Source organism: Erpetoichthys calabaricus, chromosome 2 (assembly GCF_900747795.2).
Source record: "Erpetoichthys calabaricus chromosome 2, fErpCal1.3, whole genome shotgun sequence".
Lineage (NCBI taxonomy): Eukaryota > Metazoa > Chordata > Cladistia > Polypteriformes > Polypteridae > Erpetoichthys > Erpetoichthys calabaricus.
In genome coordinates, this window is record NC_041395.2 from 117,819,004 (window position 1) to 117,841,225 (window position 22,222).

General features: G+C 41.2%; 1 protein-coding gene across 1 annotated transcript in view; it reads right to left on the reverse strand.

The window, feature by feature from the left end:
- Positions 1-19,501: 19,501 nt before the first annotated feature.
- The window catches only part of dock10 (dedicator of cytokinesis 10), a 264,702-nt gene continuing 261,981 nt past the window's right edge, over positions 19,502-22,222 (reverse strand). The window contains 2 exon segments of the mRNA XM_028794429.2: positions 19,502-20,141; positions 21,548-21,686. Coding sequence (XP_028650262.1) covers positions 20,022-20,141; positions 21,548-21,686 — 259 coding nt within the window. The 3' untranslated portion in view covers positions 19,502-20,021.

Consider the following 22,222-nt stretch of genomic DNA (forward strand, 5'->3'; position numbering starts at 1 on the left):
ATAGATAATTGAATTGGTAAAAATGATTCAATGGTTGTGAATCTGATTGAAACAAAAACCTGAATGCACTACTTGACTTTACGTATAAGTCAATAGTGAATAACATGTGCCTGATCAATGAAGGGTACAAGAATAGCTGAGGTCTGGTCAGTTGTGGAGTGCCAATCTGGACAAAAGTTCAGGACCAATTTTTGATGCCAGTCCATCCCTGATTACCTGTCACTAATGCCAATGAAGAGTGCTTTTTATCAAAGCGGGCTCTGGCATAAAATAGACTGAGGTCTGCTCTGCAACAGGAAAGACACAACAGTCTAACTGTGATGCCCCTTGGGATTTAGATGCTTCAACAACTGGATTTCACAGGATAAAAGAATTTTGCTTCAAAGAGCACCAGAATAAAACACTTATGAAGGTAGAGATATGTGTTTTACTATTATGTTATGCATTCACCTCAGGTTTGTGGATGTTGTGCGTTGGCTTAAGCTTAAAACCAGACTGCTCCGGTTGCTGGTAGGTGAACAAGTGATCACGGATCCTACTGAAAATGACCCTAACAAGGACCTTACCTGAAACTGAGAGCAGTATTATTCCTCTGTAGTTGCTGCAATACTAGTGATCACCTTTCCCTTTCCAGATAGAGATGACAAGTTCTGTTTTCCAGTCATTTGGGATGGTGTCTGGCTCCCAGATGGAAGCAAAGATTGCTTACAATGTCAGGATGTCAGCCTTACCACCAGCCAGGAGAAGTTCACCCCAGATACCACAGATCCCTGCAGTCTAAACCCCCTCGACCCCCTCAGCTGATTCACCACTAGTGCAATCTCAGTGAGATTGAGTGGTTCACAGCTAATTGGAGGATCAGCCTCAAGAACTGTGGACCCAGAGATGTCCAGCGCCCTAGCCAGAGGATCAGCTTTAAACAGCTGCTCATTGTAGCCTACACTGTGGCTCACAACTGCAGCATCATCCGTAAGGACCTTTCCATCACCTGCACTGACTGGGACTCTCCAAAGAACAGATTCACTTTGATTCCTCTCGACTCTCTGTAAGCAGGAAATGGGTCACTAGACCACAGATGGTGTCATTTGCTCACAGATTCCTCTAACAACCACCTCCTTATCTGCCGTTAGAGCCTTCTCAGTTCCCAGTACAGACCAGAGTTGCCATTGAGCCGTGAGCTGCAATTCCTCTCGATAATATCCAGGGTGCCCTGTGAGATGAAACACCTCCTTCTGGAAACACCGGCAACACCAACACAACCCTCAGCAACCTTCAGGGTCTTGGCACAGAAGGTTTCCCACGTCACATTAGCATTGGCAGTTGCACCCAAATCTGTAAGTTCCTCACACAAACTGTGTGCAAATTCATTAGAAACAGCCTGATCTTGGAGTCTGGCCTGGTCCAGAGTCATTCTCATAGTAGGGTGGTAGCCTACTGGACCTAGGCTGGATCTTCAGATTAGCAACAACAAGTCTGTGGTCAAAGATCACAAACTAGGCACTTCTTCACAAACTAGGCACTTCTCTAGACCCTGCAGTTCTGTAGGAGGATCCAGCACTGCCCACGAGGATGTGATCGATCTCCTTCACTGCATCATCAGTACTGGAGTACCAAGTCCAACGATGCAGCTCACAGTTCTGGAACCAGGATCCAGCGATCCCCAGTCCCTGACCTTTTGCAAAGACAAGGAACATGGAGCCACTTTCACCATGGCCACCAGACCCATAGGGGCCAACACAATCATTATAGCCTACCCTATCAGTGCCAGTGGTCACATTGATGTTACCCATGGCAAGAGGAGTGTCACCTCGCAGGCACCCATCAACCACCGAGTGCAGTTGAAAATAAAATATCTCCCTCATTGAGGTATCACTGACAGCAGTCGTAGCATACACTGAGACATCAGACTAGGCACCCAGGGAGTGCCTTAACCTGAGCCTCATAATACGCTGTTTGAAAAGAGTGACATTGGACACCATCAGAAGGAGCCGATCCGCCACAGAATCAGCTACTCCCTGAATATGACAACCATCAAAGCAACCAGACCAATAAAAGGTGTACCTACCTATAGAGATCTGGCCAGTCCCAGGTCTGCACAACTCAGAGAGTGCCGTGACTGAAATATGGAGTTTATGAAGCTCCTTTGACAGCAGAGGAAGATGGTCATCATTCTGGAGAGACAAGCTATTCCAATACGCCTACTTGGATGGACGTCCTCAAATTGGGACTTGAGTGCTGCCGTGCAGAGGGCGATGGCTCAGCACCAAACCAGTTCTGATCTCCAACAGGTCTGACCCCATTGGCTCTCTGGTGGTTTTGACTCTTCTGGGGATGAGGCTCCCAAGGGCTTTCCCCCATCCCTTCATAATGCAAGCAGCCTTTTGTGGACGGCTGTAGCAAAGCTACTCCTGCAGACAGCAGAAAGGAGTTTTCCCTGCAAGTTGGAGGACTGCTTGCAGGGCCGGGTACAGTTTAACGTCATTCCCAGGACTAACAAAGGGAGTGCTTTAATAGTATTTAGGAGGTAGGTAAATGATTGTTCTGCCTCTTGAAGTTAAAGCAAGATATTGTTTGAATGAAAGACCTGGAGATGAAACATAATCAAGAAGCCAGGCCAAGTTGGATACCAAAAGGTCAAAAACCCCAAACACTAAACCAAAATTCTTAGTAAGGAAAAAAACATGCAGAGAATTATAAGCCAGAAAAACAAGTAAAGAAAAACCCAACTGGCAAATCTTTGTGAATGGTATCTGCAATCTCAGGCAACCAGGAACTGTATGATGCTGACTTTTATATCTTTGACCCTGTGATGTCACAAATCACACAGTTCTGGTTGACATTCCCTAACAAAGGCATAGCAGCCATCAACAGAAATTCCTCAAAATGGTGATGACCGCATGAGAAGAAAATGTAATTACAGGAGAACTGTACAAATTGTTAACATTGTGAAAAAACTCTGAACAAAAAAACAAATGTCAGAGTCAGTGGGCTTCAAAACCCTATTCTGTACATTACCCTTTTAATAAAGGCCCAAGGGACACTCGGAAAAAACGAAGTCAAGCAGCTGATCCTAACAGTGCTCAAGCAAACCTGCCAGACAGACAGGGAGGCAAGCCTGAAAATGAAGACCCAGTGGGGTGGCATGTTCCTGGTATGGTCTCTTCTTATGTTACTTTGAGCATTCTCTTTGTGTACCCCTGTGTGTTTGTTTTGCTGTCTTAGCAAAAGCTCAGCTTTTGAAAAACGTCAAGAGGTCGCTCTTCATTTTCATCAGACACTGACTGTAGATGCACATCTGAAGACATCATGGGGGGGCCACTCATTGAAACTGATCTCTCACAGGGACCTGGGCATCAATTTGAAGGCTTCTGTTTAGTGGGCTCAAGTTTGTCTTCTTAAGAATAAAACAGACTGCAGATCCGGAGCTTATCAAATTCAAATGAGAAGAGGTTTAACCTTTCATCAGGTAATTAAGGAGAGGATCAGATACAGCAGACAGAGATTCAAGTCCTAGAGTTTCATGGCTTTTATTTTGCAGTGTTGAACTCTCAAGTGAAATACTTCCAGTGATATATCATCATTTCCCCCTCAATACTAATATTTGTTTTCATGGCCATTTTTGTGCCACACAATGCATTTATCATATTCTTGCTTTAAGGTAATCCTTAAGAACAGGTTGCAGGGCAAAGAGAAGTAAAAGGGAAAGTAGAACTGCTTTAAAAGTTAGAAAGTTTGGAGTTTAAAAGAGAGGCTATGCAACTTTAATACTGACCACTGATCATCAAATTAAATGGAAAATTCCTACAGAAACCATTTTTTATGGCTTTGGGAATTGTAACACCATTCTTACAGACAAACTTCCATTATTTACTGTTGTGGTGAAGGTGATGGGAAATACAATCTCTGCTTACTTCAGTGATCCATTGGGTTAGGTTCTAGGGGATGAGTCTTGACAATTTAAACTTTTCATTGCCCAGGTGATGGGGTTGGCATAGTCAGCCTAAAAAAGTCCACCCTTATGGGGATACAAAATCTTCACTATGAATATAATCCTTCAAAATTGAAAGAAAGAGTGGTGCAGTGACAACAGTATTGACTGTAAGTCCTTAGGTTGCGGGTTCAGATGTCTGAACTTGCGCAAGTCACTTAATTAGCTGGTGCTCGAATTATGGACAAATATGTGTAAACGATTATAATGTGTAAGTTACCTTGGATCACAGTGTCAGCCATAATAACTAATGCCTTGGAAAATGCTCTCCACACTGTGAAAGAGCCACCAAAATCCTTCACTGCAAGGATACAAGTATTTGGGCCTGTAGACTTCTTGCAGCATGCACTGAGAACATAAGAACATATGAATAAACATTTAATTTGACAACGAGAGGAGACCATTCAGCTCATCAAGATGGTCTGTTTAGCTAAAAGCTAACAAAAATGAAATAAAAAATCATTCAGATTAATAATAAATATAAAAAATATTATTAAAAATAATAAAAAATAAAAAGAATATATTTAAATTTCCCCATGGTATTAATAAAGTTTATCTAATCTAATCTAATCTACTCTAATCAAAAATTTCTCAATATCTCATCCAGATACTTCATAAAGATTATTAAAGGATAAGTTTGATATTTTTCAAAGTCAAAGTTATTTCTTCATAAACATGGTATATATGCATTTGCCACACAAAATTGTGTTTTAAAGTTAAGCATTTTCTGTAAATTTTCTATAAAGTAAAAACATATATATCTCTTGCCCTCACTGCCACTTTACGATAGAGGGCAATGGGGCATGGGCCATCACCAGAAAATAAAAGCTTACAAATATACTGAATATGTCCAAGACAGCTGTTGAGTATTGATCTGCGTCTTGTGATCATACACACAGTGTAAGATAGTTTATATATTGTATGACATTTTTTAACAAAAAATTTCCCATATTATGAGTTACAGCCATTTTAAAAGAAGACCCGTGTGCACACCATCTCAGCATTTGTCGTCTTCCCCCATAATATTTCTATTGGAATGATGAAGTTAAAGTAAACTTTTTGTGTCATGTGGTTTGGTTTTGTTTCACTTCCTTATTCATTTGAGAACTCACACAAGCGAATTAAAAATGTATGCTTACCACAAGAAATACCAGGAATATGCAATAAAACGATTATTTCCAAATCCCTTTTGTTGTCACAAACGTGCGTCAGACACACAGAAGACATGTTTTCATATACTGAATCTTTTGCCACTTTTATTTTCTGGCGATGATGCCCCATTAGCCTCTATTGCAAAGTACTAGTGACGACAAGATATTTTTTTTAATTTATTGAAAACTTTAAAGCACTATTTATTTTGGCAAATGCACATATACCATATTAGTGAAGAAATAACTTTGACTTGAAAAATAGTGAACTTATCCTTTAAGTTTTTTGCTTCACATACAGTAACACACACATGCTCGCTTGCTTATTGAAATCAGGGAACAGGACCGCTCCTCTAACCACATGACATTTTTCCACCTCTAGTGGTCTTGGGACCAATTTACTTTGCAAAAATCCATATTTGGGTGTAATAAATGGGCTTATGGACCACAACTCACAGTATATCTCTGTGAAGTTGTCACTGGATGAGTGACATTTGCGTTTAGACAATCTATAATTGCTTGTCTGTTTTTCCTTCTATCTCAGCTCAATGCATGGCTGTCACAGTTAAAGGCAAATACACTTTTGTTCGTAGTTACCCCATGATGATGATGATGACTTTCCCTCTGATACCCATGCCAACATCACCTAAGCTACTGCACCTAATGATACATCACCAAGTTGAGCAGCCTCTGAAAAATGTGTGCTAACAATCAGCCCTTTCTTGAAGTTACTGAGATGTCTTTTTTCAGTTATCGTAATTTAAATAGAAGTTGCAGGTCAGCCCAGCATTTTTAATCTTGACCCTAAGTATGATGGAATATTATTTGTTTAATAACCTCAGCACCCCTGCCTGTGTTGAAGAACGTGTTTTCAATTCATTTACTCAGTTGAGCATTTATTGTGTCAGTTCCCTTTGTGTCATGTGCCACCAAATCTGACCCCCATCATTTGGCAAATAGCACATCATTATGCTGAACTAATGTAGCAGAATAATTTGTTGTACACATTATATTTAATTCTCTGTACAGTGCATATAGTAAGTATATTATAAAAATAAATTGAGTTGAGCTGAAAGGAATGAGTGACAGAAGTCTTACACCTAATGGCGGTGGAATACAACACGGCACATTAACTTAGCTGGCATTAACAGCCAGGCGTCAGGAGGATCTTATTACTAGATGACTTCACTCGACAAAAGATGGCAATGAAAAGAGCTGACATGAAACCTTTCCTTGCCATTTTCTGTCAATTCCAAACAGTGCAGTCCTTCTAGCGACTTAAAGTGAAGCATGCTGGGTTTTCAAGGTAATGTCATTTGCGACTGGACCCATCACTATAGGGGTGTTTGGATTCAAGCACTTGGTAAGAGCACTGCCAAAAGACGGGGGTCTGCAATTTAGACATATTGGCAGGCACTGAGAGTTTTCAAGTCTTACATTTCAAGATTCTTTTCATAAACTTTAGACCCTAAAATAAGAGAGAGAGGGAGAGAGAGAAGTTATGTTTCAGAAATCCCAAATATCTCCAATTGCCCCCCCCCCCACCCCACACCATTACAAGTCAATCACTCCGCCACAGCTGGCATTTGACTCGGATTATCCAATTTACAAAGACGTTGTCACCAGGCAAATCATTCATCCAGCAGGCTGCCAAAGCTCTCGGGCTTTGAAAGAGAAATCAGTGAAAGGAAGAAGGCCTCTTTCTGTATATTCGTCCAGATGATGCTTGATTTTTTTCAGTGCTGACTCTCAGCAGAAGACTGAAACACTAAATAAATTGCAATATGAATATTCATTATTATACATCTTTACATGGAGCAGACACTGGCAAAGGCCCACTCTATACCCATTCAAATGGCATCTTCATAACCCCTCTGTGTCCCACATTAGAACTCAATCTGGTTTTCTATTATTCTGTCTGCATTTGTTCTTACAATCATTAAAAATCTAACAAGTCTGATGGTATTTGTTCAGGTTGGCAGCAGCTGTTCACCATACTAAAGCTGACTCAACAGCCCTACAACTGCCCAGAGCTGGGCCTCTCCTATCTGCCCTGTGGGCATCACTTAGCTGCTTTCAGCGCTGTGAGGGAGAGACAATTCACTTTTGCAATCGTTCAGCCATTCCTCTGTAGTTAGGGTACAAGAATAAAAGCAAACTCATCCAACAGGGCCCAATTCAGGGTGCTAAGTGTGTCACAATCCTGACAAAGAAGCTCCTAGTTTACTTTTTTTACTAGATAACCAACCCACCTGGATTCTGATAAGACTATTGTCTGCTTAGGGCTTCCCATGACAAGCAGCAGTGAACAAAAACTGAGGAGACCACATAAAGATGAACTAAAGGCAAACATCCAAAATGAAAACTGAAGGTAACATGGCAAGAAAGCACTGATGTTTTTAATAAAAGGACATTCTGCAGGTCGTTTCAGGTATATTGTGTGATAGCTGCTGGCACATTAGTCTGTGCTGCTGCCGCAAGGCCTCAGAGGCCAAAGTGACAAATCCAATGTGGATCAATCCATCCATCCATCCATTTTCCAACCTGCTGAATCCGAACACAGGGTCACGGGGGTCTGCTGGAGCCAATCCCAGCCAACACAGGGCACAAGGCTGGAACCAATCCCGGGCAGGGTGCCAACCCTCCGCAGGATGTGGATCAATTTCGGTTTGAATTTTGCATGTTCTCCCCATGGGCTCTGGTCCCTATGAAATGCAAAATGTCAAATATGGATAATGAATTGATGGACAAAAGAATGGAAACAACAAGATTACCACTTTTTGGAACATTCGAACAACTTTAACAAGAACAGGCCATTCAGCCCATCTATCCACCCGATTTTTCCATGTTGGTATTTATAACATGAGTCTATGGTTCTCTGTGTGAAGAAAACATTCCTAACTTTTTTGTGATATTTACCTTCAACAAGTGTCCAACAGTGCCCCCATGTTTGTGTTGAAGAATCTAACGGCCTGGATCTACTGTTCTTCTTCCTTTCTTAATTTTATATACTTCAATCACGTCCTTTCTTCATCTCTGTTTGACTAAACTGAAAAGGTTTGACTCCTTCAGTATCTCCTCATAGCTCTTCTCTGGACTTTCTGTAGCGCTGCTGTGTATTTTTGCAATATGGAGACCAAAACTGTACAGAGTACTGCAGATGAGGCCTCACCAGAGTGTTACATAACTTAAGCATAACTCCCTTGACGTGTACTCCACACATCGTGACAGATAACCTAACATTCTATTAGCCATCTTGTTTACTTCCATACACTGTCAAGATGTAGATAGTGACGAGTCCACTATGACTTCCAAAGCCTTCTCCTAAGATGTACTTTCAAGTTTTAAACCTCCCATTGTGTATTCAGGTCTAACAATCTTCCAGCCTACCTCGATTACATTATATTTACTCCCATTAAATTTCATCTGTCACAAATCCACCCAAGCCTGTTTGCTGTCCAGGTCCCTCAGTAAAGACTGTGCTGATTTGGCCCTATCTGCTACTCCACCTAGTTTAACGCTTAACCAACCTGTTGTTTGTATTTAAATCAAGATTGTTCACATTAGTTAAAAAGAGCAGAGGTCCTAGCCCTGAGACACTGCTTTTAAGATCACGTTCATCATATCACCATTTTGGCAGCACCTGTTTAAATGCACCCGTTGTGAACGCACGCTGCCTTGCGCTTGGGCCAACTGACTGAACCAGGATACTTCTTCTATCCTTTAATTCCTTCCCCTCTGATTAACTCATTTACTTACAGAGTGTAAAATAATGTTAAATACAGATAGTACTTACTGTCTCACTGCTCTTACTTACGGTATTTCAGCTCTACGCCGGCCCACCTCCTGAACCACACGACTGGCTGATTACCCCTGTGCCGGTGAAGAAACAGCATCGTTCAGGTACATGTTCATGGGGCCCGGCTCCTCTCATCTTGACCTTCTTCCATATTTTAACACGTCCAACAGCCTCCAATTGCCCAGATGTCAAATTTCCACTCTCCTCCAAACTGTTATGATTTGGCTTTGTTTTTATTTTTTTCAGGATTTTTGTCATGATTTGCTGTGAGAGTTTGCATCTAAAGTTGTTTTTTTAATCTGAAAATGATTTAAACTGGATACAAATATTTTGTGCCCTAACACCATTTTGTTTGATATGTGGACACTGCCAGTCTGTGAGTCCTGTCGTTAAGATGCAACTCCCGGTTGTCAGGGGGTGTGGTTAATGTGTTGCATAATGTCAGTGGCATGATGGGATAAAAAGTCAGTTCTGATGTCCCACCTCTGTACATTAGGGAAACCTTTTGTCCAAAATACTTCCTGGTTAAGATCATTTGGCTCAATTCCTTCAACTCTGACTCTTGATACATATTTTTGGATTTGTCTTTCCATTTACAGTTTTTTCTTTTGTTTACAATTACATCTCTTCTTATGGTCCATTCCTTTTCTTGATTATAATTACCAGCTACTAGTGCAACACAAATACGTTGCTATCTGCACTCCCATCACCTCCCTGGAGCCCTCCATGCACAATAATTCCAATAATGCAACTTTGAAGAATGTAAATTCCAAACATAGAATAACAACAGTGGGACAATTGCACTGAATAGTGAAATTTGTAGGTGGCCAAATAAAATGCTGGATATTATGTTTGAATGGACTCTTGTGAGCAGCAGAGGAATTTAAGAAGCCTTTTTGGGATTAACAAAAATTAGCCAGTTGTAGCCAAGTTTAGCACATGGAGATGTTAAGACAAATCTGTAATGAACACCTTGTGAGATTGAGGTGTCCTGGTGGGAGCTAGACACTATGATATTGAGAGGAAGAAGGACCAGAAGATTACACATTGTCAAAATGTCATGCCAAGTTCAAAACCAGAAAGGCAAGCAGATTTGTTGACAAGCCCAACAGAGTAACCAAGAATCAAAGTCTGTAAATTGAGAACGAAGATCTTTCTTCACTAAGTAATCGTATATCAAACCTTTGTTTATCGTTAATGAGGGTAATTCAGAAACGCTTGTGCTGCCCTTTATATGGTTGCTCCGGTTCTCAGAGCACCAGCAAGCCCGCGATTCACGAAAGAATCGCAAATCCAAGAATGGCAATCACTTTCTGTTCCCTCCGATACTTGGAGGGATGAAATATCATGGAGGGTGGGTGTGTCCTGGGAAAGTTCATTTAATTAAATAAACATATTTGTACTAAAGCGGTTTCTTTTTGGAGCTGTGACTCATCTGGTTCTGGTGTTTCAGAAGCGCGTTGTAGGCACCTTCGTTTACTGTTTTTATCCATGCAGTCTCTTTTTTGTTTTTCTATGGCTGTGTCGTCAGCGAGAAGTCGTTTGCTGATGGAGGCGGATTCGCGTGCTGAAGTGAACATGGCGGCAGATCCGGTGCGGTGGTGTGGGTGGTTGCATTCGGGCGGCTGTACAACCTGGCATGCACGCTTTACCTCAGGTTTAGTTCACAGGTCGTAGCCATGGTAAAGTTTTCATTTAATTAAATAAACATATTTGTACTAAAGCAGTTTCTTTGTGTGGGTGCCTTCGTTCATTGTTTTTATCCATACGGGCTCGTTTACAGGTCGTAGCCATACGGGCTCGTGTTTGTATTACTAATCGTTGAGCTCCTTCCATTTTGGAGCTGTGACTCCTAGCCTCCGTGTGTTGTTTTTATCCATGTGGTCTCGTCTTTGTTGTTCTGTGGCTGTGTCGTTAGGTAGAAGTCGTTAACTGTTAGGAAGCATACTCCAACTTACACACACTGACTGCTGGCACAGTGGATTAGAGCAGGTGTAATTTACAGGTCGTGGTGTTTGGGCGCCACACACTGACTGTGGGAACTACGGGCTCGGTTTTGTATTATAAATCGTTGAGCTCTTTCCATTTGGAGCAGTGACTCCTTTGCCTCTGCTGACACCGACTGCTGGCACAGTGGATTAGAGCATGTTTAGTTTACAGGTTGTGTTGTTTGGGCGCCACCTACTGATTCTGGGAAGCCGCTGGGTTTGACTCTGGGGCGCTGCAGCGCAGTGCGCATGCGCTTCGGTGCGTCCGCCATGCATAAATTAAACTGTTGTTTAGTAATATAGATTCTGAGTAGGGTTCCTATGGTAATGGCCAACGAGATTACTCTAAAATGGCAGCGCCCATAAGAAAACAAAATGGCATTGTGGAATAATGCTAGTGGATTTTTTGACATCTTCAAGTCAACTTCAATTAAAAAACAAATACCAGATTGGGAATCATTGCATTAAAAAACCGTAGAATAAAATACCTCAGGGGGACACAAAAATGAAAGAAAAACAGAAGTCAAAATTGGAGTTAGAAGAAATGAACATGAGTTACAGGGGTACATGAAGTGGCAGGCAAAAATGGTGATCTTAAAAGAGACAGACAAATGCGTCTTGCATAATCACTCGATCCGCAATAGTGCTGTCAGTGCTGCCATTCTTTAGAGAAATCACGTCTGAGTGTAGGTTTTCACTGATTATGAAATGCTAGTAACGGCGCACTACACGATAACGTGCTGTGAATACACTTGACTTGGGCATTCCTAATTTTCATCCTCTTTCTCTGTACGTTTAGCATTCATTTGCTCAGAAGGTGATGCACTTGCTGCTTTCTGAGCAGCTCTTCTTTTCTCCACCATAATGCTCTGCTTCTCTTCTTTCGTCGGCATCTTTTCGTGTTAAAACTGATTAAGTCAGTGTTTGTGCTGCAATTACTTAGTACGTTTTCTTTACTTTTTCACTTAAGTTGGCACTTAAGTCTTCAATCTGCCTCAAGAATGATTTAAAATATGAAAAGGTAGGGGAAATGATGGCAAAGGTGGTAGAGATGAGAAGTTGATTCTAAACTTGATAAATAAAAAGAGGAATAACCTTGGAGGTCAATCATCACCCCAAAAGTGGATAGTAGACGTCGCGTAGTATATGTGTACCAAATTTCCGGTCAATAAATAGTTCAAATGGTTTGCGAGCTACAGTTGATTTAAAATCCTGGACAGACAAACGGACAGCCACGGTAGTGTATTATATATAAAGTTCTGAACTTTACCAACAATGAAGACTTTGATGAGAATATCCATCCAGCACGCAAAATGAAGAAAATTTTTGAGATATACGAGGCCATTGTAGCAAAATTTTGGAATGTTTACAATATGAACCACAATGTCAGCATCGATGAAAGTCTCATGGCTTATAAGGGCAGACTGTCATGGATACAGTACATGGTGTTAAAAAGAGCAAGATTTGGCATAAAGCTTTATGAGTTTTGTGAAGCTAAAATGGGATACATTTGGAATTTGGTTCTGTACACTGGGAAAGGGACAATGTTTGATCAGACATACAATCAGTACAGCGTTGCTACATCATCAGTGTTGACTTTGATAGATGCTCTGCTGGAGCAAGGTTACTGGGAACCATGGACAATTTTTATACTTTGCCAGAGCTATTTGATATCTTGTTGCAAAGAAAGACTGACACATATGGAACAGTGCGTCCTAACTGTCGTGGCATGCCTGAAGACTTTGACAGAGCTAAATTACAGCGAGGTGCACTAGTAGCTTGGCAAAAGGGTAAAGTACTTGCACTGAAATTGAAAGACAAACAAATGAAGGCAGCAGCCTTACCAGACGCACTACAGAAGAGATCATCCACCTGAAGCTAAGCCTGTTCAGGCCTGGCCAGCACTTGAATGGGAGACCATCTAGGAAAAGCTTGAGTTGCTGTTGTGAGGGGTATTGGTGAGGCCAGCAGGGGTGCTTACCCTGCATTCTGAAATGTGGATCTCAACGCCCCAGTGCAGTGATGGGGACACCATGCTGTAAAAATGACACTGACCTACAGATGAGACGTAAAGCCGAGGTCCTGACTCTCTGTGGTCAGAAAAGATTCCTGGGCATCCTGGGTAAAGAGCAGGGTGTATCCTGATGTCCCATCTAAATTGCCCACAACGAGCTAGTCATTCTGACCCCTAATCATCCCGTCTCAAACTGGCTAACTATCTCACCAGCTAACAGCGAATGTGTGGTGAGTGTACTGGAGCAAAAATGGATGCTACCACCCAGGTGGGTGCTACACATTACAGGTGGTTGAAATGGCGCCCCACTCACTTTGAGTTGTGAGAACAGCGCTATATAAATGTAATTAATAATAATTATTATTATTTTATTATTAGGGCAGGGACAAAAGTAGATTTGCCTAGAAACAACACCAAAAAGCAATCCAAATAAACACTAAACAACAATTGTACCTTTAAACAAGAGCAGAGTGGCAATAATCCAGGAAATCCAAAAAAAAAACCAAAAAGAAGAGCAAACAACAAAACCAGTACAATAAATGGCAATCCCTCAGCTTTGCCTAAAGGGAATACTCCACCCAAAAATGTTTTATATGTTGCCTACCCCTTGTAGTTTGTAGTGATGGCCAAGAAAACTCTGTGAATCTGAAGTTTTCATGCAGAATGAGTAGCACTAGGGTGTTTTACCGTGTCAGCCATTATGAATGTAGTGAGAAGTCAAGCAAAATGACACCTTTTATTGGCTAACTAAAAAGATTACAATATGCAAGCTGTTGAGGCAACTCAGGCCCCGTGAAAACATTTTATGCTATAATGGACTGTCATTGTGACCAGTTGTGTTGAATGGCAAACAAAGTGAAAAATAGCCATGGATAAAAGAAAAAATGATTATTTTACTTGTGTCACATAGTCCAAATGTCTGTTATACAGTCGAATGTAAAACACATGCATTTCTAAACCATTATTAAAACAGGAATGAGCATTTCTAATAATTTTGAGATGAAGACCTGCCTCTTGCCCTCATTCACTGGTTGTGAGTCCTGTCGTCAACGCAAAAGCACAGGATCATGGGAATTCATCTTTCCTTTTTACTTTCTATACTGATTTAAACCTCAAGTGAAGCCATCTGTCACCATAACTAACAATGGCCATTCGTTTTAAAAAGCTGCGCGTCAGCGCCCAGAGTAAAGAGGACAGGAGGTCATGGATTCTGACCTGACCTGTCGTCTGTCTGCTTCCCAAGTGCTTTGGGGCCAAACAGGTAAGCCCAAATCTTCAGAGTGTAATAAAATATTGGGAACTCCTTTTAGGAAACAACTGACGGTCTTATTGATTTTAAAGATATTGTCGGGATTGTAGGGCAAGCTGTCAGACAGCTCATCTGCAGTTGAACTGCACGCTGTAGACTCCCGTGTCACTAGCAGGTGTTGGCTGCCATCTTAAATCAATATTTGTGCTCCATATGCCCCGAGGGATATTACCATATCAATGTTTCTGCTGGCCCCATCATGGGCACCACGTGCTGATTCTCGCTTGTGTTTATTGTTAACCAGCTGTCTTGCTTTGCTCAGGTGTCCGTGCTTTTCACTCTTAGATTGTTTAGTGAGCCACTTCTGGTGAGGCCATTGAAGACTTTCTCATTCAAAGCTGTCAAGAGGCCCAGATGAAGAAATAGGGCTGTGTTTATTTAAACAAAGGACACACTGCCAGGTTCATTTTGAAAGGCGTGAGTGTCCTGTGACAGGGTGCTGTTCCATCGTGGGCACGTTTCTGTATTGCACCTTGTTGTTGGGATAGGTAGCTAAGGAAGATGAATCGTATCAGCCTTTTCATTGTTTACACCATCTGATTAGCACTGCTGCTTATCTAAAGTATATAAAACACATCAAGAACATTAGCACAATTGGGATAAAATGGGACATGCAGCCCAGCAACTCACGTATTCACATACGTTATCTAGAATATCATCAAGTCAAGATTTGAAGGTCCATAAAGTCCTACTCCCCACCCCAGTACATGGTCCTTTGTGTGAAGAAGAATGTTTGTGTGAAGTTTGAACTTAACAAATTTCCAACCAAGTCCAAATGTTCTTGTTCCAGGATTTATTTTAAAGTAACAGCTGGGAACTACTGTACTAAATCCCTCCATAATTTTAAATGCTTCAGCCATGTCACCTTTTAAACTCTGTTTGCTTAAGCTAAAAAGGTCCAAGGTCCAAGTCCTTCAATCCCTCCTTGCAACTCAAACCTCTCAATCCCAGAATAAGCCTAGTCAGTCTCTTCTGGGGACTTGATGTGTGCGAGTGAACTGGGAGATGGTTGCTACGTATTGGTTGAGAATTTGACAAGTGAGGACATCAACCTGCTGGCTTCAGCACAATTTGCCCTACTATGGAGGCCATGCCCTCCAAGGGGATGTAACACAAATTCTCAGAATACCCATCACTATACACTCATCAGCCACTTTATTAGGTACACCTTGCTAGTGCTGGGTTGGACCTCCTTTTGCCTTCAGAACTGCCGGAATTCTTTAAGCCATAGAATCAACAAGGTGCTGGAAATATCAAGAACTTTGGTTCATGTTGACATGACAGCATCATGCAGTTGCTGCAGATTTGTTGGCTGCACATCCACGATATGAATCTCCCATTCCTCCACATCCCAAAGGTGCTCTACTGGACTGAGATCTGGTGAATGTGGAGACCATTTGAGTACAGTGAACTCATTGTCATGTTCAAGAAACCGCTTTGAGATGATTTGAGCTTGTTGGCTTCAGTTGCATTTTGTGCTCTTGTCTGAAAAGACTTATAATCTGAAACGTGACACATGCATTTTTTCATTTTCTATTCTTGTAATTATATTAGGTCACCATGGTGGCACCCTTTCTCTTTAATATTGTTGTGACTCCTTTTTACTATACTGTATATATATATTATCATCTAGAGTCACATGTGTGTCTGGAGACCACCTTCCAGGCTGTGAGCAGTTAAGCCTGCCACCCCAGAGATGCTGGCACAGACAGTATCTTCTCTTTCCCCCATTGCATTAAAAAGCCACCCAAATAAGACACCTAGCTCTGCCCACAATGCCAGAGAGGGCCCTGCCCCTATAGATGCTATAACCCTGGGTCACTGCAGGAAGGTGGCATCAGATCTTGACCCGATAACTGAGTAGGACAGAACTCTGAAGACTCTCACGAGTGCTTAAGGCTGCCTGAGCCCTCATTATTTTCTATATGTTTGCCAGAATAGCTATAATTTTCATTTTGTTTATTAAAAGGGGTGACTTGGCTGGTACCCCAACATTTCTTCAGTGTACTCTGGTCTGCTTTCCCCCGTCACTACATATATACAGTGTGTATATATAAATATATATATCTGTCTCAAGAGGCCTGGGAATTTCTCAGGACTTTGTTGGTGAGAAGACAACTCTGCTCCACTTGTGTCCTCCAGCTCTCTCACCCAAACAGAAGAGCTGCCTGAGAAAATGGAATAATAGAAGTAAAATTTCAAGCTTAGGAAAGTGCAGAAAAAAATGCAAGAGTCCAGAATAATTATTTGGTTGCACACTATTCATTTTTGATAACTTACAGTACAGCCACAAGTACTTAACCTGAAACACATGAGGGCTTCTTGTCCGTTTGTGGCCCGACAAACACTACTGTTGTTGTGCCCCTCGATGTTTAGGGGGTACACCCCATCGACCACAAGAAGCTCTGGCATCTTTGCGTTTCTACTTTGAAAAGCAGACGTTTGCTCACATTAGTAACACAGCATACTATTCTCAAACCTACTTGTGAGAGCCAATCCTTGAAAGTTGGTGTTAACTTCACAGATTGTTTGGTTAATTTGAGTAGAATGTGAGTTGTACAGTACATAGCTACAGAGATAATGGAAGATCTGTTTTATCGCCTCTAAGCTAACATTCTCCATACTCTGATGTAACAACAGAATGATCGCCGTCAGTTAGACAGAAACATGGACTCTTTTGTTAGATGCATACACTTTTCTGCCCATATACATACTGTACATATTAATGCAGTGTAGCAGCATAAAGACATTTAACTAAGATATGTAAGTCTTTAACAAAACACATAAACAGGAAGTTACTGCATTTTTTGTGTGTACGGTTGGCGTCAGGAAAGACACCTAAGTCTAGTAAAAAAAAAAAAAAAATAGCAACCTCATATAAAAATGGGAATAGCTATGGAAGAAGAAGAATTATTTTTTTCTTTTTGTTCTGTGTGAATTGTTTTTACTTTGAATTTCACTAAAACTTTTAAGCAGAGGCTGAAGAATTCTGGAAATACTGAAAAATGCAGCTACACTGCTAATGTCAAAATGAAATTCACATGGGCCCCCAGCTGACACCAGTTCAATCGGGCACAAGGCAGAATCGACCCTGGACAGAAAAAACAGTAAATTGTGGGTTCCACTCACACGAGGGGCCACTTCAGAAGCCCCTATTAGTGCCCAAAAAAAAAATCCACAGCAGAACGTGTGAATGCATAAAGGTTGGACCAGGTGTGGGCCTCAAACGCACAAATCCAGTGGCCGCATTTAACAAGCATCTCAGGGTATCTTAAGAGCAGAAGTATTAGCATTTTATCAGTTTTCCTAATTTACTCGTAACAAATGTCATACATTATGATTGCCCCCTCTATGGGACGAAGTGAAGAGCTGTCAGCCGAAATGCAAGGGTTGGTAATGTTAATAGTAAAATATAGCTTTCCCACAGAGATGATCTGGGTATTTCACAACCTGCCATTTCTCAAATTGTGCACCAAACTTTGAACACCCTTACAGCGCGTGAGGTAATGCGCAAATTTACACAGATCCTCTTGACTCCTCATACAAATTGGCACACACATCAAGATCTGCTCTAAGTGTAGATGAACACACATTTGTAAATCACAAACAATATCACAGTATCAGCACACAGGGGGTCATGGATGCACACTGCATTATGGTCGTCAGCAAATTAGCCTGAGAATAAGTGGGGCAGAATGAGGGACTGACAGCAGTGTCACATCGCTGTGCTCAGCTCCGCATTTCACAAATTGATGGGACATTCATGTTACACTTTACAATCCAGGGAAGGTTCAAGAAGTCAGGCAGAGACTCCCAAGGCACTGGATAAATAGAGCCTAGTAAAAGATAAAGGGGGGTCACAGAGAGAGGCAATGGTACGGCACTGCACAGTGAAGACGATTGGGAACTTCAGAAACAGCCCTGTGTCAAATTTCAATAACTGTCACTTTGCAAAGCGTTTCCTGTGGCCACAACAGTAGGAAGGCGATTCTCCTCAAAGTGCGGCTGTTCAACAAACGTGCCTGCCGGTGGTCTCTACTCTCATTCGGGGTCTGTGTATGTGTGTGTGTCTCAGTCTTTCCACCTTGGTGCTTACTACAGTATTATTCTTGATGTTGTTGTGAAGTGGCGGCGATTATGTGAAGCTTAGTGCAATAACCCACCTTATTATGTTTTACATCTTCTTTTGTTTGTTTTTCTTCTCTTCCTACTGCTGTAATTAATATGATTGTTATTAATATCATCTTTATGGTGAAGCCGTAGCATTAGCATCAGAAAAACTACAAAGTTTCATCATGAGTTTCAACATAACTACAGAATACCTTTGTGAGTTTCATTTTGTGGCTTGGGGTGCCGTAAAATTTATAATCGTGACGTCATTCATTCTCAAACGTGAACTCCTACCCCTCACAGGGCATGGGTGGAGGATGCCTCATAAATGCTTTTCTTGTCCTGTTCTGAGGTGGGCTAAATTCTTATCCTAGTCAGACAATTCTTAGGAGTGGTGCTTGATAAATACAGGCACTGATGGGCAAGTCAGCAACCACTCTGATAACAAGGTGCAACACACCACCTTCTCCATGCATTGAGCACATTCACCAAAGTTATCAGCAGCCATATCACCTGCACTTCACAACAGGTCACCCACCTGAAGCTAAGCCTGTTCAGGCCTGGCCAGTACTTGAATGGGAGACCATCTAGGAAATGTTTGGGTTGCTGCTGGAAAAGATGTTGGTGAGGCCAGCAGGGGTGCTTACCCTGTGGTCTGAATGTGGATTCCAATGCCCCAGTGCAGTGATAAGGACACTGTGCTGTACAAATGGCGCTGTCCTTTGGATGGGACGTAAAACCGAGGTCCTGACTCTCTATGGTCATAAAAGATCCCTGAGCATTCTTGGTAAAGAGTAGGGTGTATCCTTATGTCCAGGCTAAATTACCCACCATGACCTAGTCATTCTGACCTCTAATCATCCCCGTCTCTCACACCACTTCACCACCTAACAGCTCATGTGTGGTGAGCGTACTGGAGCACAAAATTGTCTGCTGTCGCATCATCCAGGTGGTGGTTGAAATGGCTCCCCATTGCTTTGAGTAGTGAGAACAGCGCTACATAAATGTAATTAATTCTAAAGTTTTCACCACAATTCAATTGGTCATTTATTTCATGCTGTATGTAATCTTAGGATTTCTTTTACCTAAGTTTCTGAAAACAGTAAAAAAATAAATAAATAAAAATGGAAGAACATGCTTATCAGTACCTTTTAACAAAATTTATTTCATTGTTATACATAAAACTTTAGTACCATTCATTTTCTTTAATTTATTGCAACAAAACATTTTCATATATATATATATATATATAAAAGAAAATAAAGAAAAAGGTTTTCTTCTTAAATATTAATTCTTATTTACACATAAAATACTAAGTAAAAGCAGTCAAATGCATTATAAAATGTTTTGACATTAAGATTCTTCAAACACGCCGAGTACGGCTAAGACCACTGAGGGTACGACTTTGTGGACGGATAATTGGATTGGAAAGTGCAGACACTAGTGAGGCGTTAAAACCACACGGCCATACGGACGTCACTCACACACTCTAACAGTAATATTTTACAACCCATTGCATGATGCCCTGCCAGTTCTAACCTGGTGACGTCCCCGTTGTCTGGAGAACAATGTCACAGACTGCTTCTCATTTCTTTTTTTTTTGTACTTCATTGACTAATACTGCGGTAGGTGAGCACTCTGCTTCTTTGTTGCCTTCATTATTATTCAGCTTTGAGGATTTTCACCGGTGCCTGGCGGCCCTGAGGCAGATGCTTTACTGATTGCATGGAAGACGTGATGCCGTTCCATTCCTGGCTGCTTTGTTGTGTCCTCCCTGTAGGAAATCTGCATGGAGAATGTACAAAAATTAGAAAGAAAGCAGTCCTGATATGTCTAAGACATACATTTGATTCATATTCGTGTTGGAACACATTTTCTGTACAACCAGCTATCCAGAGTCACCCAGTGAAGTCAGAGGGCATCTGCCATGGCTTTATAGAACCCGCTGCCTAGAATCCCGAGTTAAAGAATATTCACATGGAAGGCTCGTGAGACTGTCAGCTTGAATTGTAATCTTGCCAGCTTTGCAAAGTTTCACTGAGTGTTTAACACAATTTTGTATGTTTAGGTGGATAAATGTTGCAAGTTTTAATAACTTACTGCTAGCTGTAATTGCTCTGAGACTATAAAAAAGGGAAATTGAGCTGAAGGGCTCCATGACGGGGCTCACTTTGAATGCAGTGATATCTAATAAAGACTACGGCATCCATATTGGCTATGAATGTACTTCGGTCACCTTGGGAGTCAAATGGCATGTACCCAATTTAACTAGTGACCGCACACTGATGCTCTGTGATGGACTGACGGTGAAGGTTCCTGCCTTGTACTTGCAGGTCTGCACTCCCATGAATTGAAAAGGCAGGACTTAAAATCTGCTAGACACAAGGCCTGGGTGTCAAACTGGCCTTTGAATCTGGAGTTTAAATTTCATAGACTTTTAAAAGCAAGTCACTTAGCCTGCATCATCAGTAAGCAGTTCTAATGTATTCCGATCTTGTAAGTGACAATACTAATAAAATAATGATTAGGGAGACGCTTTGAATCTTTTGTAGGGTGACCACGTAAGCCAGTCTAGCAATTTGTGCGTACACATTATTATTAGTGGCGTTTTAGCAATCTGTAGTTTCTTGAAGCAAGAACGCCATACAAAAATGAATGAATGAAGCGACTCATCTCAGAAGCAAGTCAGAAGCCATTGAAATGACTGGAAATGAAGAAAAGTCAATGCTTTCTGTGCCCTGATGATTTAAAGAAAGAACGGGCCTGGAGGCAGCTATGCAATAAGCACTAAAAAGAAGGGAAAAATAAGCAGACAAAAAGAAGCTGATGTGTGACGTACCACTTTTAGAGGCAGTTGTAAGTGAGACATTAGACAAAGAAGAACAGAAGCTGGAAGAAACTGTACCATAGTGAAGCTAGGAGAGAGAAAAAAGAGAAGTGTTTAGAAACTGGCAAATGCAGAGTTAACTCACAAATTTAGAAAATGAATGGATTGATGTGTTCAGTTTAAGATCACTGTTCTCACTTATATTTTACCAAAAGTCCTGCATCCTCCCTGAAATGTGAAATCTCTGTAGTGCATTAGCAGGTCCAGATGTAGGTCCTGGCCTTGGGGCATCATGCCCAAAAAAAACTGTTTCACTTTATTGTGTCTGAAGTTCTACATTTCTCTGAGAGATATGATAACTAACCTTTTCATTCATAACAGTTGAGAGCTCATTCAGCAGGTCCTTATAGTGCGTCTTCATTTCCTCCTGGTACTCCACCTGATCCTCTTTAATCAGACGCTCATTCACTTCCAAAGCATGCCCGCATGATTCTGCAAATTGTCTAAATAATGTGAAGCAAGACAACAGGATTTATTCATATCTGTACAGAAAATAAATTAATTTTTATTGGTTCAATAATGATGAAACAAATTAAGTTACTGAACTAGCAGCCAAAAACATGTGCTGGACAGAAATCATAATGCAGGTACAACATAATTCAAGAGTGTCCTTGAAAAAAGCATAATTAGTTAAAAATGGACGATTTACTTAAGGGCAGATTGATAAGAAACCAATATTAAAAATATGTCTGAAAACCATTCTAATACTAATATTGTGTGAATTCTAGGGCAACAACAGCAACCCTGTGTTCTGCCAGGGAAGAAAAGGCCAGAATGAGATAGTAAATGAAGATTGAAATCACATTCTAAAGTGTTTCATGGTGAGAACCAAAGAATCAAAATAAATTTTATTGTGAAAGCCAAATAGTTGCCAAGCTCATAGTCAGAATTGCTGTCAAGAATTTAGTCTGTAAGTCTTCTTTTCATTGAAAATCTACCACCACTAAAACCACTAGAATATCCATAATGTTGGAGAGCG